General features: G+C 46.3%; 1 protein-coding gene across 2 annotated transcripts in view; it reads right to left on the bottom strand.

Moving 5' to 3' along the window:
• The window catches only part of LOC114602604 (tumor necrosis factor receptor superfamily member 1B), a 47,964-nt gene extending 23,971 nt beyond the window's left edge, over positions 1 to 23,993 (bottom strand). The window contains exons 1-2 of one of the 2 annotated variants that reach the window (XM_028741024.2): positions 23,838 to 23,993; positions 3,912 to 4,017 (exon numbers count right to left, since the gene is read on the bottom strand). In XM_028741024.2, coding sequence (XP_028596857.2) covers positions 3,912 to 4,017; positions 23,838 to 23,906 — 175 coding nt within the window. In that variant the 5' untranslated portion in view covers positions 23,907 to 23,993. Of the gene's footprint in view, positions 1 to 3,911; positions 4,018 to 21,706; positions 22,171 to 23,837 lie in introns of those variants that run through there. The other variant, XM_077931281.1, reaches the window with a different exon arrangement.
• Positions 23,994 to 24,392: the final 399 nt, after the last annotated feature.

Raw genomic sequence — 24,392 nt, forward strand, 5'->3', positions numbered from 1 at the left:
CTGCACTTGGCTAGCAATGCAATTGCATGCAAAGTCTGAAAAATCACCATGGACCAAGTCTTTTATATGATGGAGGGCAACACAGAAGATATGGAGATACAGCAATGTGTTCTGCAGCAGAGCATCAGCTTTGCATACAGAAGGTCCCAAATTCAATCTGTGGCACTTCCAGTTATAAGGACCTCTGCCTGGTCATTGTCTGTTTGGTTATGTCAAAGGTCTGGTCCTAGCAATTAGAGGGAAATGGCTAGATATTTATTAGCCGTTGCTCATGTAACAATCTGCTATAACTGAAAATAGATAAAGACTCTTGGCTGTAGTGGACAGTGTAGCCGACTAAGTTCTACTCAGAGTACAGCCACAGAAATTAATGCTGCTAAGTTAGCCATGCCCAGTAATTACAATGCACCTACTCTGAGCAGGATTAACACTGAATGCAACCCTGAGTAATTAAAACTCCAGAAATGCAACAGACTCGACAAGAATGCATTCTAAACAATATATCCCAGATATAGTAAAGGTAAAGGGACCCCTGACCATTAGGTCCAGTCGTGACCGACTCTGGGTTTGCGGCACCCCTCTCGCTTTATTGGCTGAGGGAGCCGGCATATAGCTTCCGGGTCATGTGGCCAGCATGACTAAGCTGCTTGTGGCGAACCAGAGCAGCACACGGAAAAGCTGTTCACCTTCCCGCCGGAGCGGTACCTATTTATCTCCTTGCACTTTGATGTGCTTTTGAACTGCTAGGTTGGCAGGAGCAGGGACCGAGCAATGGGAGCTCACCCCGTTGTGGGGATTCGAACCGCGGACCTTCTGATCAGCAAGTTCTAGGCTCTGTGGTTTAACCCACAGTGCCACCCATGTCCCTTTATATCCCAGATATAGATGTGCAATATAACTGGAAATATACTCTTGGTAGTCTTATAATTTTCTCCTCATTACTAAGGTAAGTAAAGGTACCCCTGCCTGTACGGGCCAGTCTTGACAGACTCTGGGGTTGTGCACCCATCTCACTTAAGAGGCCAGGGGCCAGCGCTGTCCGGAGACACTTCCGGGTCACGTGGCCAGCGTGACAAAGCTGCATCTGGCGAGCCAGCGCAGCACACGGAAACGCCGTTTACCTTCCCACCAGTAAGCGGTCCCTATTTATCTACTTGCACCTGGGGGTGCTTTTGAACTGCTAGGTTGGCAGGCGCTGGGACCGAGCAACGGGACCTCATTACTACTATTGGCTTATTTTGCTGCTATTATATTTTGATGGTTGTTGTACCTATATGGATTAAAACGGTAAATAATTTGAATCTGCCTAGAACCCCGAGGAGCTGTTGACAGTCAGCATGGAGACCCTAAAAGGGCTGGATCTGTTTGGAGCATTTGCTAGATCACGCTTCTTCTTCTGCTGCTGCCCCTTCTATTTCTGTTTCATTTTAATGGGGGTTAAGGATAAGAGGGCCAGAGCCACTTTTAATGTTTATGCAGCATTGTTTTAACACAGCGAAAGCCACTTTGCAAGCTTTTCTTAAAATAAAATAAAAATTACTAAGAAGGCTGAATAAACTCAGTTTTAAATGAATGTACCCCTCCTCCAGGGTACAGTCAAGTCAGTTGATTCAGGATTCACTTGAAAACATTACATCAGTGGATTGGAATTAGAAGCCGTGCTTGCCAGAATCCAAAAAGACTGCAACACACTGTGAAAAACGCCACTGTTTTTAAGCTCTGTATCAGGCCTGGCTCCACCACTAGGGAGAGTGAGACATTGGCTTTGGGCAGCTGATACTAGGGGCTGCGGCACCCTTACTTCTAAGACAGCCTGCCCTGTAGCCCCTAAAATAATCTGTTGCATTGTAGAAAAGGGCACTGTCACCAGCACTGAAACAAATATTACCGGTAGCTGCTATTTGGTTGAATTCTCTATATGAAATCGATGAGAAGGGTGGGTCTTTCACGGGCTGCAAGGTTTTCTTGGGCTGCCTCTGCTATGTAGCTAAGTGACTGAAAACTACACTTTCCTGATGGGAATTGTAGTCCAGAACTTATGGAGATCCACTGGGATGAATGAGGCTGGCACAGACAGTACTGCCTGTAACATGGATCAAGACTGCAGCTCAGAATAGGGCAAGCTTCTTATGTTCTGTAGATCAGTATGCATTTAATAGATGCCTTTAGCGATCAGCGGAGCATATTTTTTCAATATGCGTTGGCTCGCAGACTTTGCCATACAAGCATTTATAAAAATCACACTTCCTTTTGTTTTTGTTTTTCTGGGTTAAGGGAACGTTCATATGGCAAAAGCTCACTGTAAACAGGAGGCTTTGCCCTTTAACTTCTCTTTTGAGTTCTCCTTTGAGAGCTTTCTGGAAGACACACTTCTGGTCACTGACTTCCCTGCAACACAGGAAACCCAGCTAATTTGCTTGACATTCACCACTTTGCGAAGCTCGCTCTCTTCCCCTGCGTGCTGGTTTCCTGCTTGTTCAGCCAAATTTTGGCAACTGGGGGAGGAAGGGTAAAGACTTGCTTCTGTCGTAGAGTGCACATGGCCCAGAGTTTTGAAAAACTGGGGTGGCAGGGGATAGAAGAGCTGAATGGAAGTTAAGGACCACTGGTGTTAGGGACTGGGCAGAGGAGGAGGAATGGTGGAGACTGCCTCCCCAGCCGGACCCTTCCAGAGAAGAAGACAGCTCAGAATTACAAAAGGGGTTTTAGGGAGGTCACAGCTCAGAGGAAGATGAGGGGGAAAGTTGGGAAATAATGGGAGAGGAGGAGGAGAAGGAGACAGAGCAGGAGCAGCTGGCTGACATGTTATCACTAGAAAGCATTCCAGACCCACCATCTCCCATAACCTGGCAAGCCTTAAAAGTAGGAGAGCAAAGAACTTGGAGACAGATGGCCCTAAGTGGCAACCGTAAAGGGTGTGTGTGTGTGTGTGTGTGCTGTTGATGAATAAGGAAGTGGAAGAAAAGGCACAAAAGAACAGTGACAAGGGAAACTGATGGACTATGCAGTACTGGCGAAACTGACATACAAACTGCGAGACGAGGACAACTGTGGCTTTAAAGAAGAATGGGAACTTTTTACAAATTACTTAAAAAAAACAACAAAATGAATGGGACTCCTTGGCAGGTTTTGAATAAACATACGCAAATGTATTATTGTTAACATAATAGATAGATTATTTAAGTCTTTTTACAATTTTATACTATGCAGAGAATAATATGTGTTGAAAAACCGGAGCGAGAAGCAGAGAGAAGTCTGGGGGTGGGAAGGAGGGTTTTTTGGGGGGAGGGGGGAATGAAGATGATATGTTTTTGATAATTTGTTATGTTGAAATTCTTAATAAAAACTATTTTTAAAAAAAGGAAGTGGAAGAAAAGGGGGTTGGAGATTTACTAGGTACAACACCACTATTTGAAGAGCCTGCATTCTCAAGCCTCTCTCTGTAAATATTGAATAGAAAGAAGGTGGTAAGGACTTTTCCTTGTCTTATTCAATCTGCCGTGGGGGCTGTTGCCTGGCACCTGGGGTTTCTTCATATTATACAGGGAGAGGGCCAGTGGTAGCTGGTGCCCACTGGGACAGACGGCAGGGACATCAACAACTGCTGGAGCCAGAGGCAATGACGTGCAGAGACAACTAACTGCACCTTTGCCTGCCTCCCACTCCTCTTCCTCCTTCCTGCAAGGGCAACACTGAGACTATGGAGGAGGAAGCCGACAGACAGAGCCACTTCCTAGACTGGCTGTAAGAAAGAAAAGCAGTTGGGCTCAGAGGAGATTGAGGCTGAGCTTGATGGGGCTCCATTTGCCCTAGTGGACAAACTCCACCAACACACCCATTTCCTATTCAGATGCCCATGAGCTGGATGAATGCATCAGCTTAACGTTTAGGACTGAACGCAAACACATTACCTGGAGGGCACAAGCTGCAACATTTACGGATGGCTTCGTCATATCGCTCTGTGCTTGAATTGTGGCACTGGTTCTGATTCTGGGGGGTGTACGGTAGTGAGGACACCTGCAGAGATCAAGAGAGAAAATAGGTCTTGAGTGGAGAGAAAGCTTGAGTTTGGCCATCACTACCCTGAGATCCGTGGGACACCAGTGGCGCTGTGGATTAAACCACAGAGCCTAGGACTTGCCGATCAGAAGGTCGGTGGTTCGAATCCCCGTGACCACCGAATCCCCGCGACGGGGTGAGCTCCCATTGCTCGGTCCCTGCTCCTGTCCTGCCAACCTAGCAGTTCGAAAGCACGTCAAAGTGCAAGTAGATAAATAGGTACCGCTCCAGTGGGAAGGTAAACGGCGTTTCCATGCGCTGCTCTGGTTCGCCAGAAGTGGCTTAGTCATGCTGGCCATATGACCCGGAAGTTGTACGCCGGCTCCCTCGGCCAGTAATCGAGATGAGCGCCACAACCCCAGAGTTGGTCACGACTGGACCTAATGGTCAGGGGTCCCTTTACCTTTACCCTGAGCTCCTCAGGAAAGGGTGAGACACTGATTAGGGGCAAAGGAGCAAGACATAGCAAATCCAGTCCTAGTTTACCCTTGGGCAGAACTAATGTGTGATCCGAGCAGACCAAGGTATAACTAGTATTTCAGCCACAGTGGTGTCATGGCGAATCTTGAAGCGCAGGAGTTTATCATGACAGCGTCCAGAGCCCAGGCAACTGGTTCCAACAACCTTTAAGCCAGAATTTCTCAAACCTGGGTCTCTAGCTGTTTTGGGACTACAACTCCCATCATCCCCAGTTAGCAGGACCAGTGGTCAGCGATGATGGGAATTGTAGTCCGAACACAACCCAAGTTTGGGAAACCCTGCTCTAAGCTGAAACCCAGGGGCTTTGATTTGGAGAAAAGTTGATGTTCTCTCCAGATGGCATTATACACAGGATTTCAGGGCCAACTATGTGGATGTGCTGGCAGATTAATGAGGGAGCTGATCTGTACCGCCACTGACCAGGCGACCACAGCAGCATGGGAATGAAGTGGCCTTGGACTCTGGGGCAAACTCATCACCGGCGCCAAAGCTTCCTAATGTAGGAGTCAACACAGAAGGAGTCAATACTACGCCTTGAAATCAATAACTCAGCTGAAAGGCATCGAAGTGCGCAGCTGTGTAGGGAAAGGGCGACTCCACAGGCTGTTGTTTCTTATGGGCACAACAAAGCCACAAAAAGGTACTCTGGAGTATCTTGTGCGTATGAGTTTCCTGCTGTTAGAAACGATGGTTTGGAAATAGTTGATGGTGCAATATGCAGAGCAGAGGGTACGAGAAGAAGAGATTCATTACATGCAGGGTGGATAAGAAAACCAATGGTTTTTTTAAAAAAATAAATAAAATAAAATCAGATTTTAAAAATTTAAATTGGATTTTTAAAATAAAATGCTTCTGGAGGAAAAAAATCTTTCTAAAGATAGGTTTCTATTTAAGTTATATTATAGTCCAAAGGCTATTCATCAGGAAATAAGGATTTGCTTTAAGTGTTTCATGTGTGCTAAAACTCAGTCTTAAAAAAAGTGTTTAACCACATCAGTTAACAAACATGGATACATACGCTCTTGAGTTATTGTTTGAGTTAAATAAATTGTTTAAATTATTATTAAGGAAATGATTATTTTTCTCCTTCCAATAAAGTACAGCAGAAAAGTTGTCCAAATACAAATAGTTAGCGTATTAAACCTCACAATAATTTCATAATTTTCTGTCTCTGTATTTATAATAGTATAACCAAATCAGTAATTTTGAATAAAACTGTAAAAACTACTCTGAAAATTTATTATTCCAAAAATGAAACCTTCATCTGGTTGTAAATATTAAGTTTATACCAGCAAAAAATGAATCTTTCAGTAAAAAATAAATAAAAATTAAATCAAGTCTTACTGACTAGTGATTTAAATCAATTGGATTTATCGTAAATAAAATCCACCCTGATTACATGCCAAAGTGGCTTCTAACTGGTTGTCCCACCCACCCCCACCCCCACCCCCGCCAAAAACCTAGAAACCCAGCAGCTCAGTGGTAGAACTTCAGGTTCCAAGTTCAATCCCTGGTATCTCCATGTAGGACTCCCTGTCTGAGACCATAGAGAACCAATCAGGAGGCATTTCACAGAAAGGTGATGAACACACTCTTGATTCCGCCTTGCCTTGGAAGAAGGGCTGCAGTAGCAGAGCACTGCTTTGCATGGAGAAATCCCAGGTTCAATCCCTGGCGTCTCCGGGTGGCGCTGTGGTCTAAACCACTGAGCCTCTTAGGCTTGCCGATCGGAAGGGTGGTGGTTTGAATCCCCATGACAGGGTGAGCTCCCGTTGCCCTGCCCCAGCTCCTGCCAACCTAGCAGTTCGAAAGCACGCCAGTGCAAGTAGATAAATAGGTACCACTGCAGCGGAAGGTAAATGGTGTTTCCATGCGCTCTGGATTCCATCACGGTGTTCAGTTGTGCCAGAAGCGGTTTAGTCATGCTGACCACATGACCCGGAAAGCTGTCTGTGGACAAACGCCGGCTCCCTTAGACTGAAAGCGAGATGAGTGCCGCAACCCCACAGTTGCCTTTGACTGAACTTAATCGTCCAGGGGTCTTTACCTTTACCGTTACCTATCTCCAGGTAGAATTGGGAGACAGAGACCCCTGTCTGAAATTCTAGTGTAGACACTGCCAGTCAGTGTAGACAATACTGAGGTAAATGAGCCACTGTTCTGACTTGGCACAAGCCAGCTTCCTGTATACCTATCTAGGCCAATTGCTACTCTAATAAACATGTGCAAACATAATCTGCAGGGAGATAATAAGAGAAATCAGAAGTAGGAACAAAAGGTGGAACAGGCCAAAATCAAGGGCAGCCTTCCTCCATGCTTTACTGTAAACCCCACAGTGACTTGACTCAGTTTGTTCTTTGGGAGCCAAGATAAACATCTGCACTGAAAGGGAAGTGTCATTTTAGTACACAGGGGAAATGTTTCAATTACTTCTCTGACAGGCATTTAACAGCATTCAGGACTAAGAACTCTCTCTAAGTGGGCTATTGGCCAATAAAAAAATAAGCTAGCAACAATCCAGTTACTTGTTTTCCTTTTTCTTTTTAATGTGTTTAAGTTGGCGCTTTGAGGAACAAGGAGCAAGACACCAATACAGTTCTGGGTGTTAGCCCCCTCAAAAAAACCCAGGAAGGAATGATTGCATGTCTGGTTTGGGCTGTTCCTGACTTTAGTTTAAGCTTGAAACCAGAAATACTTTGGAGCAGAGGGGCTTGCTCTCGGTTCAGAGAACTTATAAGGACTTGCAAGCTGAGCTGAGACAGTGCTGGCCACGTGAAACATCACAATGCACATGAGAGTCTGCCTTGTGCATTTCATGACATTTAGGAAAGTTTTAACACCGGAGAGAATTTGAAAAAAGAGGACAAGCTTGAATTCCATTTGAGAAGAGGAATGGAAGCTGCAATAGATCAGCCTAAGAACCTAAGAGCCTGCAGGATCAGGCCAGTGGCCCATCTAGTCCAGCATCCTGTTCTCAAAGTTGCGGCCAGATGCCTGTGGGTAACCCGCAAGCAGCACCCAAGTAGAAGAGCACCTGCCACTCCTGTGGTTTCCAGGAACTGGTGTTCAAACACATTTCTGCCTCCAGCTGAGGAGGCAGAGCACAGCCATTATGGCCAGTGGCCATCAATAGGCCTTCTCCTCCATGAATGTGTCCGATCCTCCTTTAAGGACACTCACGTTGGTGCCCATCACTGCCTCCTGTTCTGGAATTTCACTATGCTCTGTGTGAAGTAAAGGTAAAGGGACCCCTGACCATTAGGTCCAGTCGTGACCGACTCTGGGGTTGTGCTGCTCATCTCGCTTTATTGGCCGAGGGAGCCGGCGTACCTATTTATCTATTGGTACCTATTTATCTACTTGTACTTTGATGTGCCTTTGAACTGCTAGGTTGGAAGGAGCAGGGACCGAGCAATGGGAGCTCACCCCGTCGCGGGGATTCTAACCACTGACCTTCTGATCAGCAAGTCCTAGGCTCTGTGGTTTAACCCACAACACCACCCGCATCTTTACTGTATACTTTACTGTATATTGCCTTAAACCTTCCACCATTCAGTTTCATGGCAGAAGTCTGAGAAACCTGAGCAGATGAAGCAATAGGCTAAGAGCCCACGGAGCGATTTAGTATGATGGTCCTACCACTTGGCTGCTTTCTAGGGGCAATGTGGTCTAAACCACTGAGCCTCTTGGGCTTGCCGATCAGAAGGTTGGTGGTTTGAATCCCCGCGTGCGATAGAGTGAGCTCCTTTTGCTCTGTCCCAGTTCCTGCCAACCTAGCAGTTCTAAAGCACTCCAGTGCAAGTAGATAAATAGGTTCCCCTGCAGCAGGAAGGTAAACAGCGTTTCCGTGCTCTCTGGTTTCCGCCATGGGGTTCTGTTGCACCAGAAGCGGTTTAGTCATGCTGCTTACATGACCCGGAAAACTGTCTGTGGACAAACACCGGCTCCCTCAGCCTTAAAGCGAGATGAGCGTTGCAACCCCATAGTCACCTTTGACTGGACTTAACCATCCAAAGGTCCTTTACCCTTTTTACCTAGGGGCAGTGTCGTCTACTGGTGTTCAAGGTGGTTGGCATATGAACATCTAAGGGGGTAATTTCACAGCAGGGAAGTGGAAGAAGTGTCATGGTTTGATCCTGGAGAAGACAAGACTGAGAAGCCATCTTCAGATAGTTGAACAGCTGCCACGTGGAGCAAGCTTGCTTTCTGCTGCTCCAGCAGGTAGGACCCAAACCAATGGATTCAGATTATAAGGAAAGAGACTTGGAACTGAACATTAGGAAGAACCTCTTGATGGTAAGAGCTGTTCAACAATGGCATGGAATACCTCGGAAAGTGGTGGACTCTCCTTACTCGGAGGTTTTTAAGCAGAGATTGGATGGCCATCTGTCAGTGATTCTTGAGGTGTGATTCCTGCATCGCAGGGGGTTGAATTTAATGACCCTTGAGTTACTTCTACAATGCTGCAATTCTAAATGTATAGTGAGGAGGGGACCTTAACTGGATACAACCTTTAAAAATGATTCCACATAAAAAAATTGTTCCAACAGAGATGCAAAGTGGAATGGAGATGCGTACTTTCAAAGCCCTGTTGAAATTGATGGCGATGATATTAATTGATGATGACGATGATGAAAATTCACATTTCCCAACTGCATGGCTCAGCAGCTCCAACAAGCGTCACTCAGGAAAATGCGGCAAGCAATAGAAAAACCGCAAGGCTTGCAACTGTGAACAGACATTATTTAAGACATCGAAAACAGGCCAGCTTGGCGCGGGGGTGGGGCAGGTAGCAAGGGAAGAGGTTTGCAGCTGCCTGAACTATTTTTAGGCCAATCTGTTTGTGGTTTGCACAGAACACACAAGATCAAGGTCCACTGCAAAATTAAAACTCAAATTAAAAGTCAGCCTCATTCAGCAGTGTAGCTCCTAATCTAGAAATCTTCCATTCAAGAACAAAGAGAAAGATAAAGCAGACCACATTAAATAAATGCATTTGAGTGATGTGGCTGAGGTTTTCCAGAAAGTACTTATCTTCGGCATGGTAGATAAACAGGGCCGAAAGGAAGATCACTGACACCACATAGAATAATGTGAATTAGCAGAAAGTTGGGCTTGGCCCATCGTTGAGCTACTGGTCCATTTGTGGTAGACCATCTCATAAATGGTGGTTAGATTTATTGCCAAGGATACTAGTCTAATTGGAATAGCTCTGTTCCACATTCCTTATGTTCTTACTAAGCCAAGCTGCACACTCAGGATTACTCAATGCCTATTGATTATCCCTTTGTTATTAGGAGAGCTCTAACCATGTTTCCTAGCCTTGGGCTGCTTGGCAAGAACAAGCCATGGTTTACCAGTTTTGACGAAACATTAAACTATAGCTGCCCCGTGCAGAAAGGGAGGATCACTCCATGCAAAGGGAAAGGGGAGAATTAGAGTCCTTGAGATGCACTGATGTAGCAGCAAGCCATGGTTTGGCATTATTGTCAGGATCAGCCCAGTACCTGAAACTGAATCTCTTCATCATGCCCATAAAAGTATCTCCTAGTATGAGTTGAAGTCAACTCAAGGGGAAGTCACTTGTGGAGTGTGAAAGGTGGCAGGAAGCAAACTTTTTGGGTTTATGGTCCATGGTCTCTCCCACCTTCAGATGCGCCAAAAATCTACATGCCAAGGGCACAAGGGATTATAGAGGAGCAATGAGGAACAGTCTTAGAGTGTAATGTTCTGCTGCCAATCAGAAGCCACGCTTTGGTTTTCAAACATTTTAAAAGTCAAATGGACTTCCGGAACGGATTTCGTTCGACTTCCAATGTACGACTGTATGTAGCTGAATACTGCCCCAGTAAGAAATTTGGATGAAAACTCTGGTGAATTTTCACGATGATTTTTTTTTTTTAAAGAAAAGAAACGAAATTGCAAACTGATGTGGAAATGTGGAGAATTCAGCTGAAGACTGGAAAAAGTGATGAGCGGAGAGAACCAAAACTGACAGATTTGCTCATTCGCGCACGTGAGACCAGCCCACCCTGCGCTCATCAGTTGTGGTAGACCTCAAGGTCACAGAGGAAGGCGGAAGGTGAGCTAGACCCCCTTTTCAGGTGAGAAGGTAACTCAAAAGGGGGAGAAGCGGTGACGGGCTGACTAACTCTGCCCACCCAGAACGCATAATGGTAACAGCTAAAAGGCAGGTAATATGCTGAGATGGAGGGGGACCACTAGGGGCGCATCAGAAGATGGCTGACAATAACATCTCTCCGACCCACACGAGGTAAATTGAAGGCTGTGATGGGAGTAAATAGCCTCCCTACCCCCCCCCCCCGGATTATGGTGGGGGACTGCCCTTGCCTGCTGTGCCCTATACCACCCCCGAATTTGTGGGGATGGGGGCACTAGGCACAATGCCCTCCTGTGGGATTTCGGCACTCCTGGACGCCGTCTCTGATCCGTGTCACTAGCTGCAAGAACTTCAAAAGAAATAATTTGGATGAAGCTAATGCACATATTTCAAGGAAGAAGGGAGAGTAAAGACTGCTAACAGAAGAGATCTCTGATAAAACAAGATGAGTCGGAGGAACAAGTATAGATCATGAGAAGATACGGCAAGACTCGGTATGGCAAAGGGACTGATGGGAGAGGGGGGGAAAACTTTCCTTTCTTTCCTTTATGTGATTAAACAAGAATCCCCCCCACAAGTCAGAAATGTCGTTTTAAGGACTTAAGCTGTGGATTTAAGGCTGTGTGGAGATAAACTTTTGAACCAGAACATGTTTTAAGAAGAGCGTGGAATGTATAAGGGCTTTGGAATGACGCAGTTAAAAATACCGTCACCATATTGGGAAGTTCTGTCGGAGGACTTAAGTCTGAGAGGGGAAATAGAGAAATAGAGCTGTTTTTATATTGTGGATGAAACTCCTCAGTGGGACTTAAGAACGACAGTTCTGTAATTAATGATGGAAAGAGCGCTGTTATCTATGAATGCGATGATATATGGAAACCATCTCGATTTGAGGACTGGAAGAACGGAAAAACCCACACAGGATTATTATTGGTGTTTATCGGCTTAAGCAGTGGCGTAGCGTGGGGGGTGCAGGGGGGGCCGGCTGCACCGGGCGCAACATCTGGGGTTAGGGCAAATCCACAGGTTAGGGGGCGAAAATCCACAGGTTAGGGGGCGCAAATCCACGGGTTAGGGGGCGCAAATTACTTGCCTTGCCCCGGATGCTGACAACCCACGCTACGCCACTGGGCTTAAGGAGACTATCAGAAGAGATCATAAAGAAAAAAGAGAAAATATATGAACAAGATGTGATGTGGAAACAGCAAGATAAGTCTGGATAGAATTATGAACTTTGTTTGGACTGATTTGGACATTAACGCAGTAGCAAGAAGATGATCAGAATCCCCCTTCGGATCTTGAAATATGGGTTCCCTCAACAAAATTTAAAATTCGGCTTTGTAATTCGGAATTTATGTGATGTGATTTGATATGATGTGATTGGCCGGTTAATAAAATTTTTTTTTTTTTTTACAAAAATATATGCTGAGATGGAGACAGGAAACAACAGAAAGAATAGCCATACAGGCTACATGACAAAACCACAGTGATGAAGCCACCCACTGTCTGACATCAGAACCTGTGGCTGTGGAACGAAAAAAGAAGAACAGAATATCTGAGCTCGCTGCGCAAAGCAGCAAAATTTTGCACATATGAAAAAGGGAAACGAAGTTCTGCTCCCTGCTCCCTCCGAAAAACATTAATGTCCATTGAGCGATATTAAGAAAGAAACACCAACCAGGTCACATTTTGCTCACAGCGAGGGGCAAGGAAGAAGCCCAGGAAACGCAGAGTGCATGATTCATTGTGAGACCACACTCTTGGGCAAGAACGTCGCTGTCGCACCTAAAGGGGGGCTTTTGGATGCGCATCCTACACATGACCCAAATTTCACTTGTGCGGGGAAAGCCCATTCCAAAGGTCTGCTATGGCGTGGTGGTTAACCTCAGGCCTGGGGAAAGAATGTCCCCCTGACCCAGGAATCCCTATACAGCCCTTGGGACTCTCCCCAGGCCACAGCCCTGATCTGCACCCTCTTGCAATGCTGTGTTGAGGCCAATGGTGAGCCCGAGAAAGCATTGGGCAATTTCTCCTTCCCCTGGAGAAATTCAGCTAAGTAGTCACTGCCACCCTCCCAAACCACCTGCACGTAGGGTGGAGAATTTTGGGGGTTCACTTGGGAAAAGTTCTAACATCAGCACAAGTGGGCATTTGTGTCCTCCCCCCGTTTCCTGTGGGCTCTGCAATGAGATAAGCAGGCACCCGAGTGGTGACTATCATAGATGGAGAGCAGCTCTTTGGGGTTTCAGCCAAGCCTGTTACCGTTATCAGACAATGTTCCTGGTAGATGGCAGTTGCGTGAACATTGGCCTCTCAGAAAAAACAAAATGTTCTTCCTTTGAGGTATTTAAGCAAAGGCTGGATGGCCAACTGCCCACTGTTTGTCAGCTGTGATTCCTGCATTGCAGGGAGTTGGACTACTACTACTACTAGTAGTAGTAGTAGTAGTAATTTTATTATTTATACCCCACCCTTCGCAGTTCAAAAACCAGGCTGAGGGCAGCTAACAACAAATTTAAAACACTTTCGTAAAAGGTAAAGGGACCCCTGACCATTAGCTGCATTCGTGACCAACTCTGGGGTTGCGGCGCTCATCTCGCTTTATTGGCCGAGGGAGCCGGCATACAGCTTCCGGGTTATGTGGTCAACATGACTAAGCCACTTCTGGCGAACCAGAGCAGCGCACGGAAATGCCGTTTAGCTTCCCGCTGGAGCGGTACCTATTTATCTACTTGCACTTTGATGCGCTTTCGAACTGTTTAGTTGGCAGGAGCAGGGACCGAGCAACGGGAGCTCACCCCGTCACGGGGATTCGAACCACCGACCTACTGATCGGCAAGTCCTAGGCTCTGTGGTTTAACCCACAGCGCCACCCGTGTCCCTAAAACACTTTAAAACACTTAATTATAAAAGCAGCATAAAATACAGTATAAAAACATGAATAACAATAAAATTCAAAAATCAAAAAGACGACCCTCGGGGTCCCTTCCACCTCTACAATTCGAAGTTCTAAACTACACCACTGCCCTGTCAGCTGCTGCATGAAAACTTGTGGGATGTAGGTGGCGTCACTCCCAGGATCGCCCTATAAACTCTATACCCTTTTAAATGTGTTTAGCGGAGTGGGGTTATTGGTTTGTTCTTGCTTTGATTATGTATTTTGCGTTTTTTTATCTTGTATTTTTATGTTGTGAACTGCCCTGAGTTCTATGGATGAAGGGTGGTATACAGATTTAATAAATAATAATTATCAGCAGCAGCAGCAGCAGCACTGAGTTGACACAGCAGCCCTCTGCCTGAAACCCTGAAGAGCACTGCCAGTTCTGGGCTGGGTGGGCTGCTTGTCTGACTCAGTATAAATCAGCCCTTTCTCCAGAAACATGAGGGCTAGAATCTTCACATTTAAAAGAAAGAGCGTAGCTTGGTGATAGAGCAACAGCTTTGCATGTGGAAAGCTCCAGGTTCAACCCCTAAAGGCATCTCTAAGTAGGGGTGGGAGAAGTTCCTGTTTGAATCCCTGGAGAGCAGCTGCCAGTCAGTGTAGACAACACTGAGCTACATGGAACAATGTGCACAAGGCAATTTCCAATATTATCTTTATCGATTTTCTAAAAAAAATAAATAAAAATGCTGTTCTCTCCTTGGCTTGATCAGTTGCCTGTTTGATACTTGGCACAGCTGTCTGTGGGTTTCTTCATTCTGGGGCGATGACTCACCGCAAGGCGCTGTTATTTCCTAACTGTTACGTTAGCCCTTTCCAAAACACAGCGATACAGTTAACGTGAGAGTCACACTTCGGAGATGGATTTGAGTCACACTTCCTGTAATTCGCCTGTTTGCGATACCTTCCCCCCACCCCCTTGTGCAAACCATGAGTGTGGGTGTTAAGGAGGTAGCAAGCTTTGCTGCAGGGAGACTGCAGCTCAGCATGGAAAAATTACTGCACAAGTATTTGCACTGGTAACCTCACTTTGCCTCCAAGGGGCTCAAGGCAGCATACATGCTTCCTTCCATTTTTTTTCACCCTCACAACAACCCTGTGAGGTAGATCTGAGCTGAAAGGCAGTGAGTAGCTCAATCAATCATAATCTCAAGCTCTACCTAGCTCACAAAGGTGTGTACTGCCAAACAAAGCAAATTGTATAATACTAGGGGCTACTGCCTCTGCTTATGTTGCTCGCCAGACCCACGTGTATCCGATCAACCCTGCTTTATTCGAACTCCTGCCATTGTTTAAAAATGCAATTTTAACATTCTCTTTTGCTCCCTCCCTTCACGCAGATCCAGGATTGCAGTGAGGTACTACAAATCCTCCAGTGTGGGCTGTGTGACGACAGCCTTGTGTTTTTATGTATATAGGAAGAAAAGGGAACCATTCAACTAATGAAGGGGTATTGCAGTGGGAATACTTTGGCAGCTGAAGGTCCCACACTCATGTGGCACAGAGAGCAGAGGTGTGCTCTTCAAAAGTGCACTGCAAAGGAACGCATATGCTAAGCTGGTTGTAGCTCAGTGGTTAGAGCAGATGCACTGCATACAAAAGCTCCTGGGTTCAATCCCAGCACCTCTAGGTAAGAAGCATCCACAGTCCTAGGCTCCCAGTTTGTACCAGGCTCCTGCCCTTGCTCTGTCAATTTGCTTTGTGAAGCAAACACCAATAAATAATAAAACTCTGTGCTTCAGGGCACAGATTTTGGGGCACTCCCAAATGACCTACTTATTGAATGTTCCTCCTGACATGGTTGCAGGGAAGCGAGGTGATGTTGCTTCAAAGCAAGCAATTCACCGTCACTTTCCTGTCCGTTTGGGGTAGCATCTTTGTTTGGGGAGATCTCCAGAGCAGCTTTAATGGCACAGCCTGAATTTGCTGCCAAGTGATGGAATCACACCTGAAAACAGCCACAGACTGGATTAACCCTCCTTGCAGTTACAGCAAGGGAGCAGAAGGTGGCTGGTGGGGAAGGTTTGGAGGCAGCAGAGGTGCCACAAGTACAGTATTTTTCGCTCTATAAGACGCACCAGACCACAAGACGCACCTAGTTTTTGGAGGAGGAAAACAAGGGGGAAAATACTCTGAATCCCAGAAGCCAGAACAGCAAGAGGGATTGCTGCGCAGCGATCCCTCTTGCTGTTCTGGCTTCTGGGAGAGCTGTGCAGCCTGCATTCGCTCCATAAGATGCACACACATTTCCCCTTACTTTTTAGGAGGGAAAAGTACGTCTTATAGAGCGAAAAATACATTTCTGGTTCGGCCTCAAACAGCAAAATGTATTAGGAAATGAAATAGGAAGGGAGGCTGGGTAACGTTTGCATTGTTTCGAAAAGCTGAGATTATCCTCTGGCCAAATATTGTTCTTTTCCAACTCCTTCCAAGTAACTGTTTCACTCAGATAAGATTTTGGCAGGGAGGCAGCTGTTAATTAAACATTTTGTTCAGGAATTGGTGTGTGGGATTGCCACTTGTTCCTATGGGAATGTTGAGCAGGCAGTTTCCCTTGTAAGCTCTAGGAAGCTTTAGGGGGGGAATGGTTGCTCAGATGGGGGTGGGGGGTGGGGAGTGGGAGACGTACCATAGAATCAAAGAGCTGGAAGAGACCCATCGAGTCCAATCCCCTGCAATGCAGGAATTGCAGCTAAAGAAACCATGAGAACAGACAGGCACATGTATGAGAAGCTGCCTTAGCCATACAAGGCAACCAAAATGTTCAAAGGGATTGACTGCCAGATGAGGAAAGGTAGAATCACAGAATTGTAGAGTTGGTTGCAGTGTGACGACAGCCTTGTGTTTTTATGTATATAGGAAGAAAAGGGAACCATTCAACTAATGAAGGGGTAATGAAGGGCTGCCGCGCCGCCGGAGCACGATTTCTGTTCTCATCCTGAAGCAAAGTTCTTAACCCGAGGTACTATTTCTGGGTTAGCGGAGTCTGTAACCTGAAGCGTATGTAACCTGAAGCGTACCACTACAGGTACCACTGTAGTTGTTTATTTCCATGACATCTGATGGGAGGGCGTTCCACAGGGCAGGCACCACTACCCAGAAGGCCCTCTGCCTGGTTCCCTGTAACATTCAGCAACCAACAAAGCTGAAGGTTGGGAGATTTAGGACAGAAAACAGAAAGGACTTTTACACGCAGCGCATGGTTAGACTATGGACGTCACTCCCACAGGAGGCAGAGATGGGCACCAGTGTGCATGGCTTTAAAAGAGGATTAGGAAAATTCATGGAGGGTCAGGCTATCACTAGCTACCAGCAATGATGGTGATGCTTTGCCTCCATAGCTGGAAGCACCCAGTGTTTCTGAATACCAGTTGCTGGAAGCCGCAGGAGGAGAAAGTGTTCTTGTGCTCAGGTCCCGCTTGCAGGTTTCCCAGGGCATTTTGAGAACTGATTTAGGACTGGATCGGGCATGGACCTGATTATATTTCCCTGTGCTAGATTCCGTCAGGCCATTGGTCCATCTAGCTCTGTATTGTCTACACAAGTGTTCTTCAAGCTTAGGTCCCGAGATGCTCTTGGCCTGCATCTCCTATCATCCCTGACCATTGGGCAAAGCTGGCTGGGGTTGATGAGAGACAGAGTCCACCAACATCTGGAAGGTCACCACTTCCCCATCCCCATGTCAAAGGATACAGATTTCATCCTCAACTTAACCGTGATTTAATCCCAGCATTATTATTCTTGCCTCTTCCTCTTTACTTCCCTTTTTTAGTTTAGAGATCTTGAGACGAGCAGCAACCAGCAGAGAGAGAATTAATTGTCAAGAAGCAAGGTTAACCTTGGCACTCTCATCAATGAATAAGAGACATAGCTCAGCATCCAAGGGGACCTGCTGGCCAACAACAATGCCCATCTCCATTGCAACCTGCTTCCCAAACTTGTGTACATAGTCGCACCCCTACCGCAAATACCAATATGTTCCTCATACCTTACAACCCTGTTCATCTAGTGATCTCTCATGGGTGGAAGGACGTGCCCTGTTATTCTATGGGAAAAGTCATGCTTGTTGCCATTTCTGAGGGGGGGGGGAGAGGGGGAATTTGACTCATAAAATACATGCCGCCAGCGGTGAAATAGACCTCTTCGGCTTTGCTTCAGCTTAGGGGCCGTTTGTGATTAACATGACAAAACAATCTCATGGTTGGCACATTCCCACTAAATATGTGTTTATTTGGCAACATGCATGAACATCTGGTACTTTTGGTAGAAATCTGAACCTTGTATTCCACTAAGAAGTATATTTTACACCATTCGTTCTTTTTAAGCCTCCTATGTTTATTATTTTATTGCCTTCTTGTGATGTTGTGGTGTGGTGTGGTGTAGTGTGGTGTAGTGGTTAAGAGCAGTGGACTCATAATCTGGTGAACCGGGTTCGATTCCCTGCTCCTCCCCATGCAGCTGCTGGGTGACCTTGGGCTAGTCACACTTCTCTCTGAAGTCTCTCAGCCCCCCTCACCTCACGGAGTGTTTGTTGTGGGGGAGGAAGGGAAAGGAGAATGTTAGCCACTTTGAGACTCCTTAAAGGTAAAGGTACCCCTGACCATTGGGTCCTATCGTGGACAACTCTGGGGTTGTGGCGCTCATCTCACTCTATAGGCCGAGGGAGCTGGTGTTTGTCTGCAGACAGCTTCCGGGGCATGTGGCCAGCATGACTAAGCCGCTTCTGGTGAACCAGAGCAGTGCACATAAATGCCATTTACCTTCCCACTAGAGTGGTACCTATTTATCTACTTGCACTTTGATGTGCTTTCGAACTGCTAGGTCCTGCTAGGGAAGGAGCAGGGACCAAGGAACAGGAGCTCACTCCATTGCGACGATTCGAAGCGCTGACCTTCTGATCGGCAAGCCCTAGGCTCTGTGGTTTAGACCACAGTGCCACCCATGTCCCTTTGAGACTCCTTAGGGTAGTGATAAAGCAGGATATCAAATCCAAACTCTTCTTTTTCTTCTTCCTGTTTTTTTGGCTGATAGGGTGAACCTACAGAATCAGCAGCTTGACACAATCATCCCTTTGCAACTTTCTTCTCTACAAGGGTCACTTACTTTTACGGAAAGGGCTGGCGCTGCGATGTTTCTATTAAATCCACCTGCTCTCTTATATTTGCATATTGTATATGAAAATATACATATATGTATCTATTTTAATACTACTACCAATGTCCTGCCTTGTTAATAGCTGCCCATTCTGAGTTAATTCTTCAAATCTGGGAATCCCCTTCTTTTCTCAGTTAATAAAATCTGCAACAAAAGGGGGAGATCTTTCTGTTCAGTCTGTCATAAAACAGGATGCAAACCTTTGCCTATATACATCCAGGGCTTTTTTCCCAGCTGGATCTCAGTTCCGGCACCTCTCATTGCCATTATAAGAGAACAAGGGAGGCATTTGTGCTGAGTTCTGCAACCTCTTTTTCTAGAAAAAATAACACTGTATACCTCTATACCTTTGCTGCTCATTGCTAAACTAAGTTGAAGGTAAACATATGGAACAGATAAGAAGTTCGGAATAAACTAGCCAGTCAGGTATTTACTATTTATGGTCCCCACCCCCAGCATATGAGTCTTCACTGTGTTTGAGTCATGCTTTCACTGTCTACCTCTGGCCTTTGGCCTGCCGCCATCACCGTTAATCAAAGGAGTAAACAAGACCAAACTTTTGTCGTAGTAATAATAATAATAATAATAATAATAATAATTTATTTGTACCCATCCATCTGACTAGGTTGCCCCAGCCACTCTGGGCAACTTCTAGCATATATAAAAACATAGTAAAACATTAAACCTTAAAAAGCTTCCCTATACAGGGCTGCCTTCAGATGTCTCCTAAAAGATATATAATTACTCCTCTTCTTGACATCTGATGGGAGGGCATTCCATAGGGTGGGCGCCCTACCGAGAAGGCCCTAAACTCAATTTAAAGTCCCCATTTCACCGAGTGATGCTGAACCTTAGAAATTAAAAGGAAGGAGCTACAGTTATGAGCTAAGTCAAAATAAGAAACATGCTGTTTCCAGATCAGGCCTGAGGGTGCCTCCAGCCTGTCACTGTTTTGCAAGAAGGATTCAAACACATACCGAGAAATTTCAGTTTGGGCAATTAAAGTTGATTCAAGTGCTCTGTCACCCTGACACAGCAAATCCACTGTTAAAAAAAAGGAACCAGACTTTTGCAGTTAGGAAAAAGGAAATGCGTTGAAATGTGTGGGGTGGGTGGGTGTATAAACAGTATGCAAAGCAAATGAGGAGGAATGCTCCTTGTCCTGCAAATTGAAACAAATGCACAATAAAGGCCAGACATAGTCTAAGCCTCGCATAAGGTTCTTGCAAGCAAATTAGGATGAATGTTCAATAAACAACGAATGCTCAGTCAAGTGGAAGAGCCCTGGGACTTTCCAATAAAATCCAGGCCCTTTCATGCACTACTTGCAAACGGGATGTAATTATGAAGACTTTGCCTTCAACATTGCATGTGTTGCCTATGGTTGCTGGAAGAGGAAAAAGCAGCTCAGTCCTGCTCGCATGTAGAGCTTCTGTCGATGGTTGTGATGCATAATTATTTAGAACTGCAAAGTCCCTAGCAGAGGTCTCCAACAATTTTCTTTCAAATTGTGCAACAAAATGACAAGAGGAGTTCTAATGTAAATGAAATGCAAAGAAAGAAAGAGGGCATTGGGAGAAAAAAAGAAACTGTAAATTCCCAAAACTTCCCATGTATACCAGGAGTCCTTAATAGATTGTGCTTTCTCCAGAAAAAAAGGGGTTGTGGTGAGCAGCAAATGTCAACTCGGTGCAAAGAAAAGAAACTTAAACGCAAGAGTCCACCCCACACAGACAAGTTATTAGTAAAGGTAAAGGGACCCCTGACCATTAGGTCCAGTCGTGGCTGACTCTGGGGTTGCGGCGCTCATCTCGCTTTATTGGCCAAGGGAGCCGGCGTACAGCTTCCAGGTCATGTGGCCAACATGACTAAGCCGCTTCTGGCGAACCAGAGCAGCGCATGGAAACGGCGTTTACCTTCCCGCTGGAGCGGTACCTATTGATCTACTTGCACTTTGACGTGCTTTCAAACTGCTAGGTTGGCAGGAGCTGGGACCGAGCAACGGGAGCTCACCCTGTCACGGGGATTCGAACCGCCGACCTTCTGATCGGCAAGCCCTAGGCTCTGTAGTTTAACCCACAACGCCACCCACATCCCTTACACAAGTTATTGACATGCCTCAAAAGAGCTGCGTGACAGGTATAGGAAGGGCAGCTTTGTATTGGGGATTTTTAAGAAAGGGCTTGAAGTTTTATTTTAAGAAGGCCTGTCTGGATCAGGCCGATGGCCCATCTAAGTCCAGCATCCTGTTCTCACAGTGGCCAACCAGATGCCTAAGGCTAGCACTGGATGTAGCAGTGGGTTCACTCTTAAGTACATAGGACTTAGTTGGCCACAGCCCAATGCAGAGAAATTGTGATATAGAAACAAATCAATTCAGGACACTTCCAGATTTGCTATTTTGCAAAAGAGATACAATCAGGCACCAGTAAAATCAGGCAGCAGAAACTGAAGTGAATTTGGGGCCCTTGCTCAACAAACCTGCTGCCCCTCCTATTTTTATTTTTTAGAAAATGACTTTTTTTTTGCAGTAAGAAACATGCCAGGAAAATGTGCTGGAAAGTGTGGCATAACAATTCCTCGGCGTGATGTCTTCTAACCAGCCCACAAACAAATCAGAAGAAACACTCGATAAATAACCAACATCACCTAACCTCTCTGGGGAAAAAACTTTTCACCAACAAATCAGGGTGAGCTCTGAGCAAAGTGACAGCCACCAGATGTGGCAGCCGTGAGCTTTAGGCTGCAATCCCATGCACTCGATAATAATAATAATAATTTTTATTTATACCGCGCCCTCCCCAGCCAAGACCAGGCTCAGGGCAGCTAACAACCGATATCAAAACAAATTGATTGAAATACAACTTAAAAACAAGATTAAAATACAACATTAAAACATTAAAATGCAGCCTCATTTCAATGGAAACTCAAATAAAAAACTTGGGACTTACTTCTGAGTAGGCACATAATGGGCTTGTGCTTGAAAATGGGATGAGACACATTCCTGGAGGACTGTCGACGGGTATCTGTTTGTTTTGTTTACATCCCACCTTTCTTTCAATGAGCCCAAAGTGCTGAGCACCAGTCTCTCTCCCTCCCACCTACCACCCATTTTATCCTCCTAAGAACCCTGCGAAGTAGGCCAAGCTGAGAGGGTCGCAACCGGTCCACGGCCACAAAGAAGTTTGAACCTGGAATACTCTGTTCCTAGCCAGACCTTCTGCACCAGGCAGTCTATTGCTTATCTGCTCAAAACTCCAACTGGAAAAAGCTGAAACGTGGTCTGGATCCAACCACTCCTGGCCTGGTTTCTTCCAGATATTTTGATCCTGGTGACTGCGAAGGCTGTTGCAACCCAAAGCAGAACCGAGCACATCTTTACGACAAAAGTGAAGACCGAGACTCTTTGGGACTTGGAGACTTCGGTACTGCAGATGAGCCTCGGACAATTTTTCTTAAAACTGCAAAACTCTGCAGCAGGAGAATTGCCAATCGTATGAATTTGCTGAGCCCACCCACAAGGAATGCTCTCTTCCAATTTGTTGCCTCTGAAGAAAACTATAGATTAAAATGTGCCTGTGGTGTTTTCTTCAAACACACTTGTTGCAACAGGCTTTCTTCTTGAGGATATCAGAGTTTGGGTCGACCAGATCTTTGCATTTCATGGCTGCGGCGCAGTCAGCATTGGACAGAAATATCCAGTCAGCTCAGGTAGATATTTCAGAACACATTGACTTGATAGAGCACACAATGTCTGCACTTCAGTGTCTTGAAGCTGCATATGACTGCTTGGGTATTACTGTATATATTCTACTGTCCAAAGTCCAGTGGCATTTACAAAGGCTTAGTCTTCACAAAGTTTCTAAACCTTTGCGTTACACAGTGTTTATTTAGTACCTTGCCTGTATCGCCTCCTTTGTAATGCAAAGACTATACGAGCTGCTGAAAAGTTTTATAGCTATGGTAACCTGTATTTTCCATCAATCATTCCCTGCCCCACTGAATGTGGAAAGATTCAAATATATGTTTTTTAGGGTGGGGAGGCAAGTACAGTGGTACCTCGGGTTAAATACGCTTCAGGTTACATACACTTCAGGTTACAGACTCCGCTAACCCAGAAACAGTACCTCGGGTTAAGAACTTTGCTTCAGGATGAGAACAGAAATAGTGCTCCGGCAGTGCAGCGGCAGAAGGACAGTACCTCGGGTTAAGTACTTAATTCGTTCCGGAGGTCCGTTCTTAACCTGAAACTGTTCTTAACCTGAAGCACCACTTTAGCTAATGGGGCCTCCTGCTGCCGTCGCGCCGCTGGGGCACGATTTCTGTTCTCATCCTGAAGCAAAGTTCTTAACCCGAGGTAGTGTTTCTGGGTTAGCGGGGTCTGTAACCTGAAGCGTATGTAACCCAAGGTACCACTGTAATCCTTCTGCCTCTGGGGAAGGGACAGAGCAATATTCTGGGAGGAGGAGCAATATAGCAGCTTCCCCATGAATGGAGATATATAGCCACACTGTTGCATGTACCTGTTGGATGTCTGCCTTTCTCATGGAGACATGGAATGCACACCAGAGAACTTTAGGTGATGAATCGAACACAATAAGAAATCTGTTAAAAGGGGATTGGCAGTGGATGGAGTATAATTAATTAAAAACTATTCTTAACTGCTTAATGCTATTAAAAAATAAACCCTAGGGAAACCTAGAGCGAAAAGCAGGAATGGTTGGCACTGCCCGGGCACGAACCTGGCGGTGGGGGGGGGGGCGGACTTGAGAGGCTTTTCCTGGCTTCGGTTCTTGGGGGTCCTAAGGACACGGTAGAGGGCTGGTTTGGGGGTCGGAGGGTGTCCGTGGACTGGGTTGTGGGGGGGGGGGAAGCGGACTAGGATAGTGGGGGTCGCGCTTTGTGCTTCTAGGAAAAGAAGGGGGGGTCTTTTGATGGGGGTTGGGTGGGAGCCTGCCTCTGTGATTTGGTTGGGGGCTGAATGGGACGGGGCAACTCTAAGGACACCGGGTGGGGGAACCTGGGGACGACGACTCTGTCCTGGGGGGTGGGAGAGCCCATGGAAGGGGCTGCCTCTCTTACCTTCAGGAGCCCGACCAGCTGCAGCGCCCCATAGAAGAGGAGCCCCGCGGAGCGACAGCGCGCCGACATCTCGCTCACCCGCAGCGGAAAGCGAAAGAAGCGGCGGCTGTTGCCTCGGGCGGCCCAAGTCGAGGCGAGATCCGAAGGGGCGGGGAAGGGGCCGGCCCGGAGGAGGGCTGGGCACCGGAGCCAGCGCGCTCAGCTTCCCGATTGGACCCAAGGAGCCAAAGTAGGGGGGTGCACCGGGCGCCTCTGAGCATGTCCAGAGAGCGCTTTCTCGCAATCCCGAGGAGAGTTTTGTAGAGTACAGTGGTACCTCGGGTTACAGATGCTTCAGGTTACAGACGCTTCAGGTTACAGACTCCGCTAACCCAGAAATAGTACCTCGGGTTAAGAACTTTGCTTCAGGATGAGAACAGAAATCATGCGGCGGAGGCGCGGCAGCAGCGGGAGGCCCCATTAGCTAAAGTGGTGCTTCAGGTTAAGAACAGTTTCAGGTTAAGAACGGACCTCCGGAACGAATTAAGTACTTAACCCGAGGTACCACTGTATACG

This window comes from Podarcis muralis, chromosome 7 (genome assembly GCF_964188315.1).
Source record: "Podarcis muralis chromosome 7, rPodMur119.hap1.1, whole genome shotgun sequence".
Classification (NCBI taxonomy): Eukaryota; Metazoa; Chordata; class Lepidosauria; order Squamata; family Lacertidae; genus Podarcis; species Podarcis muralis.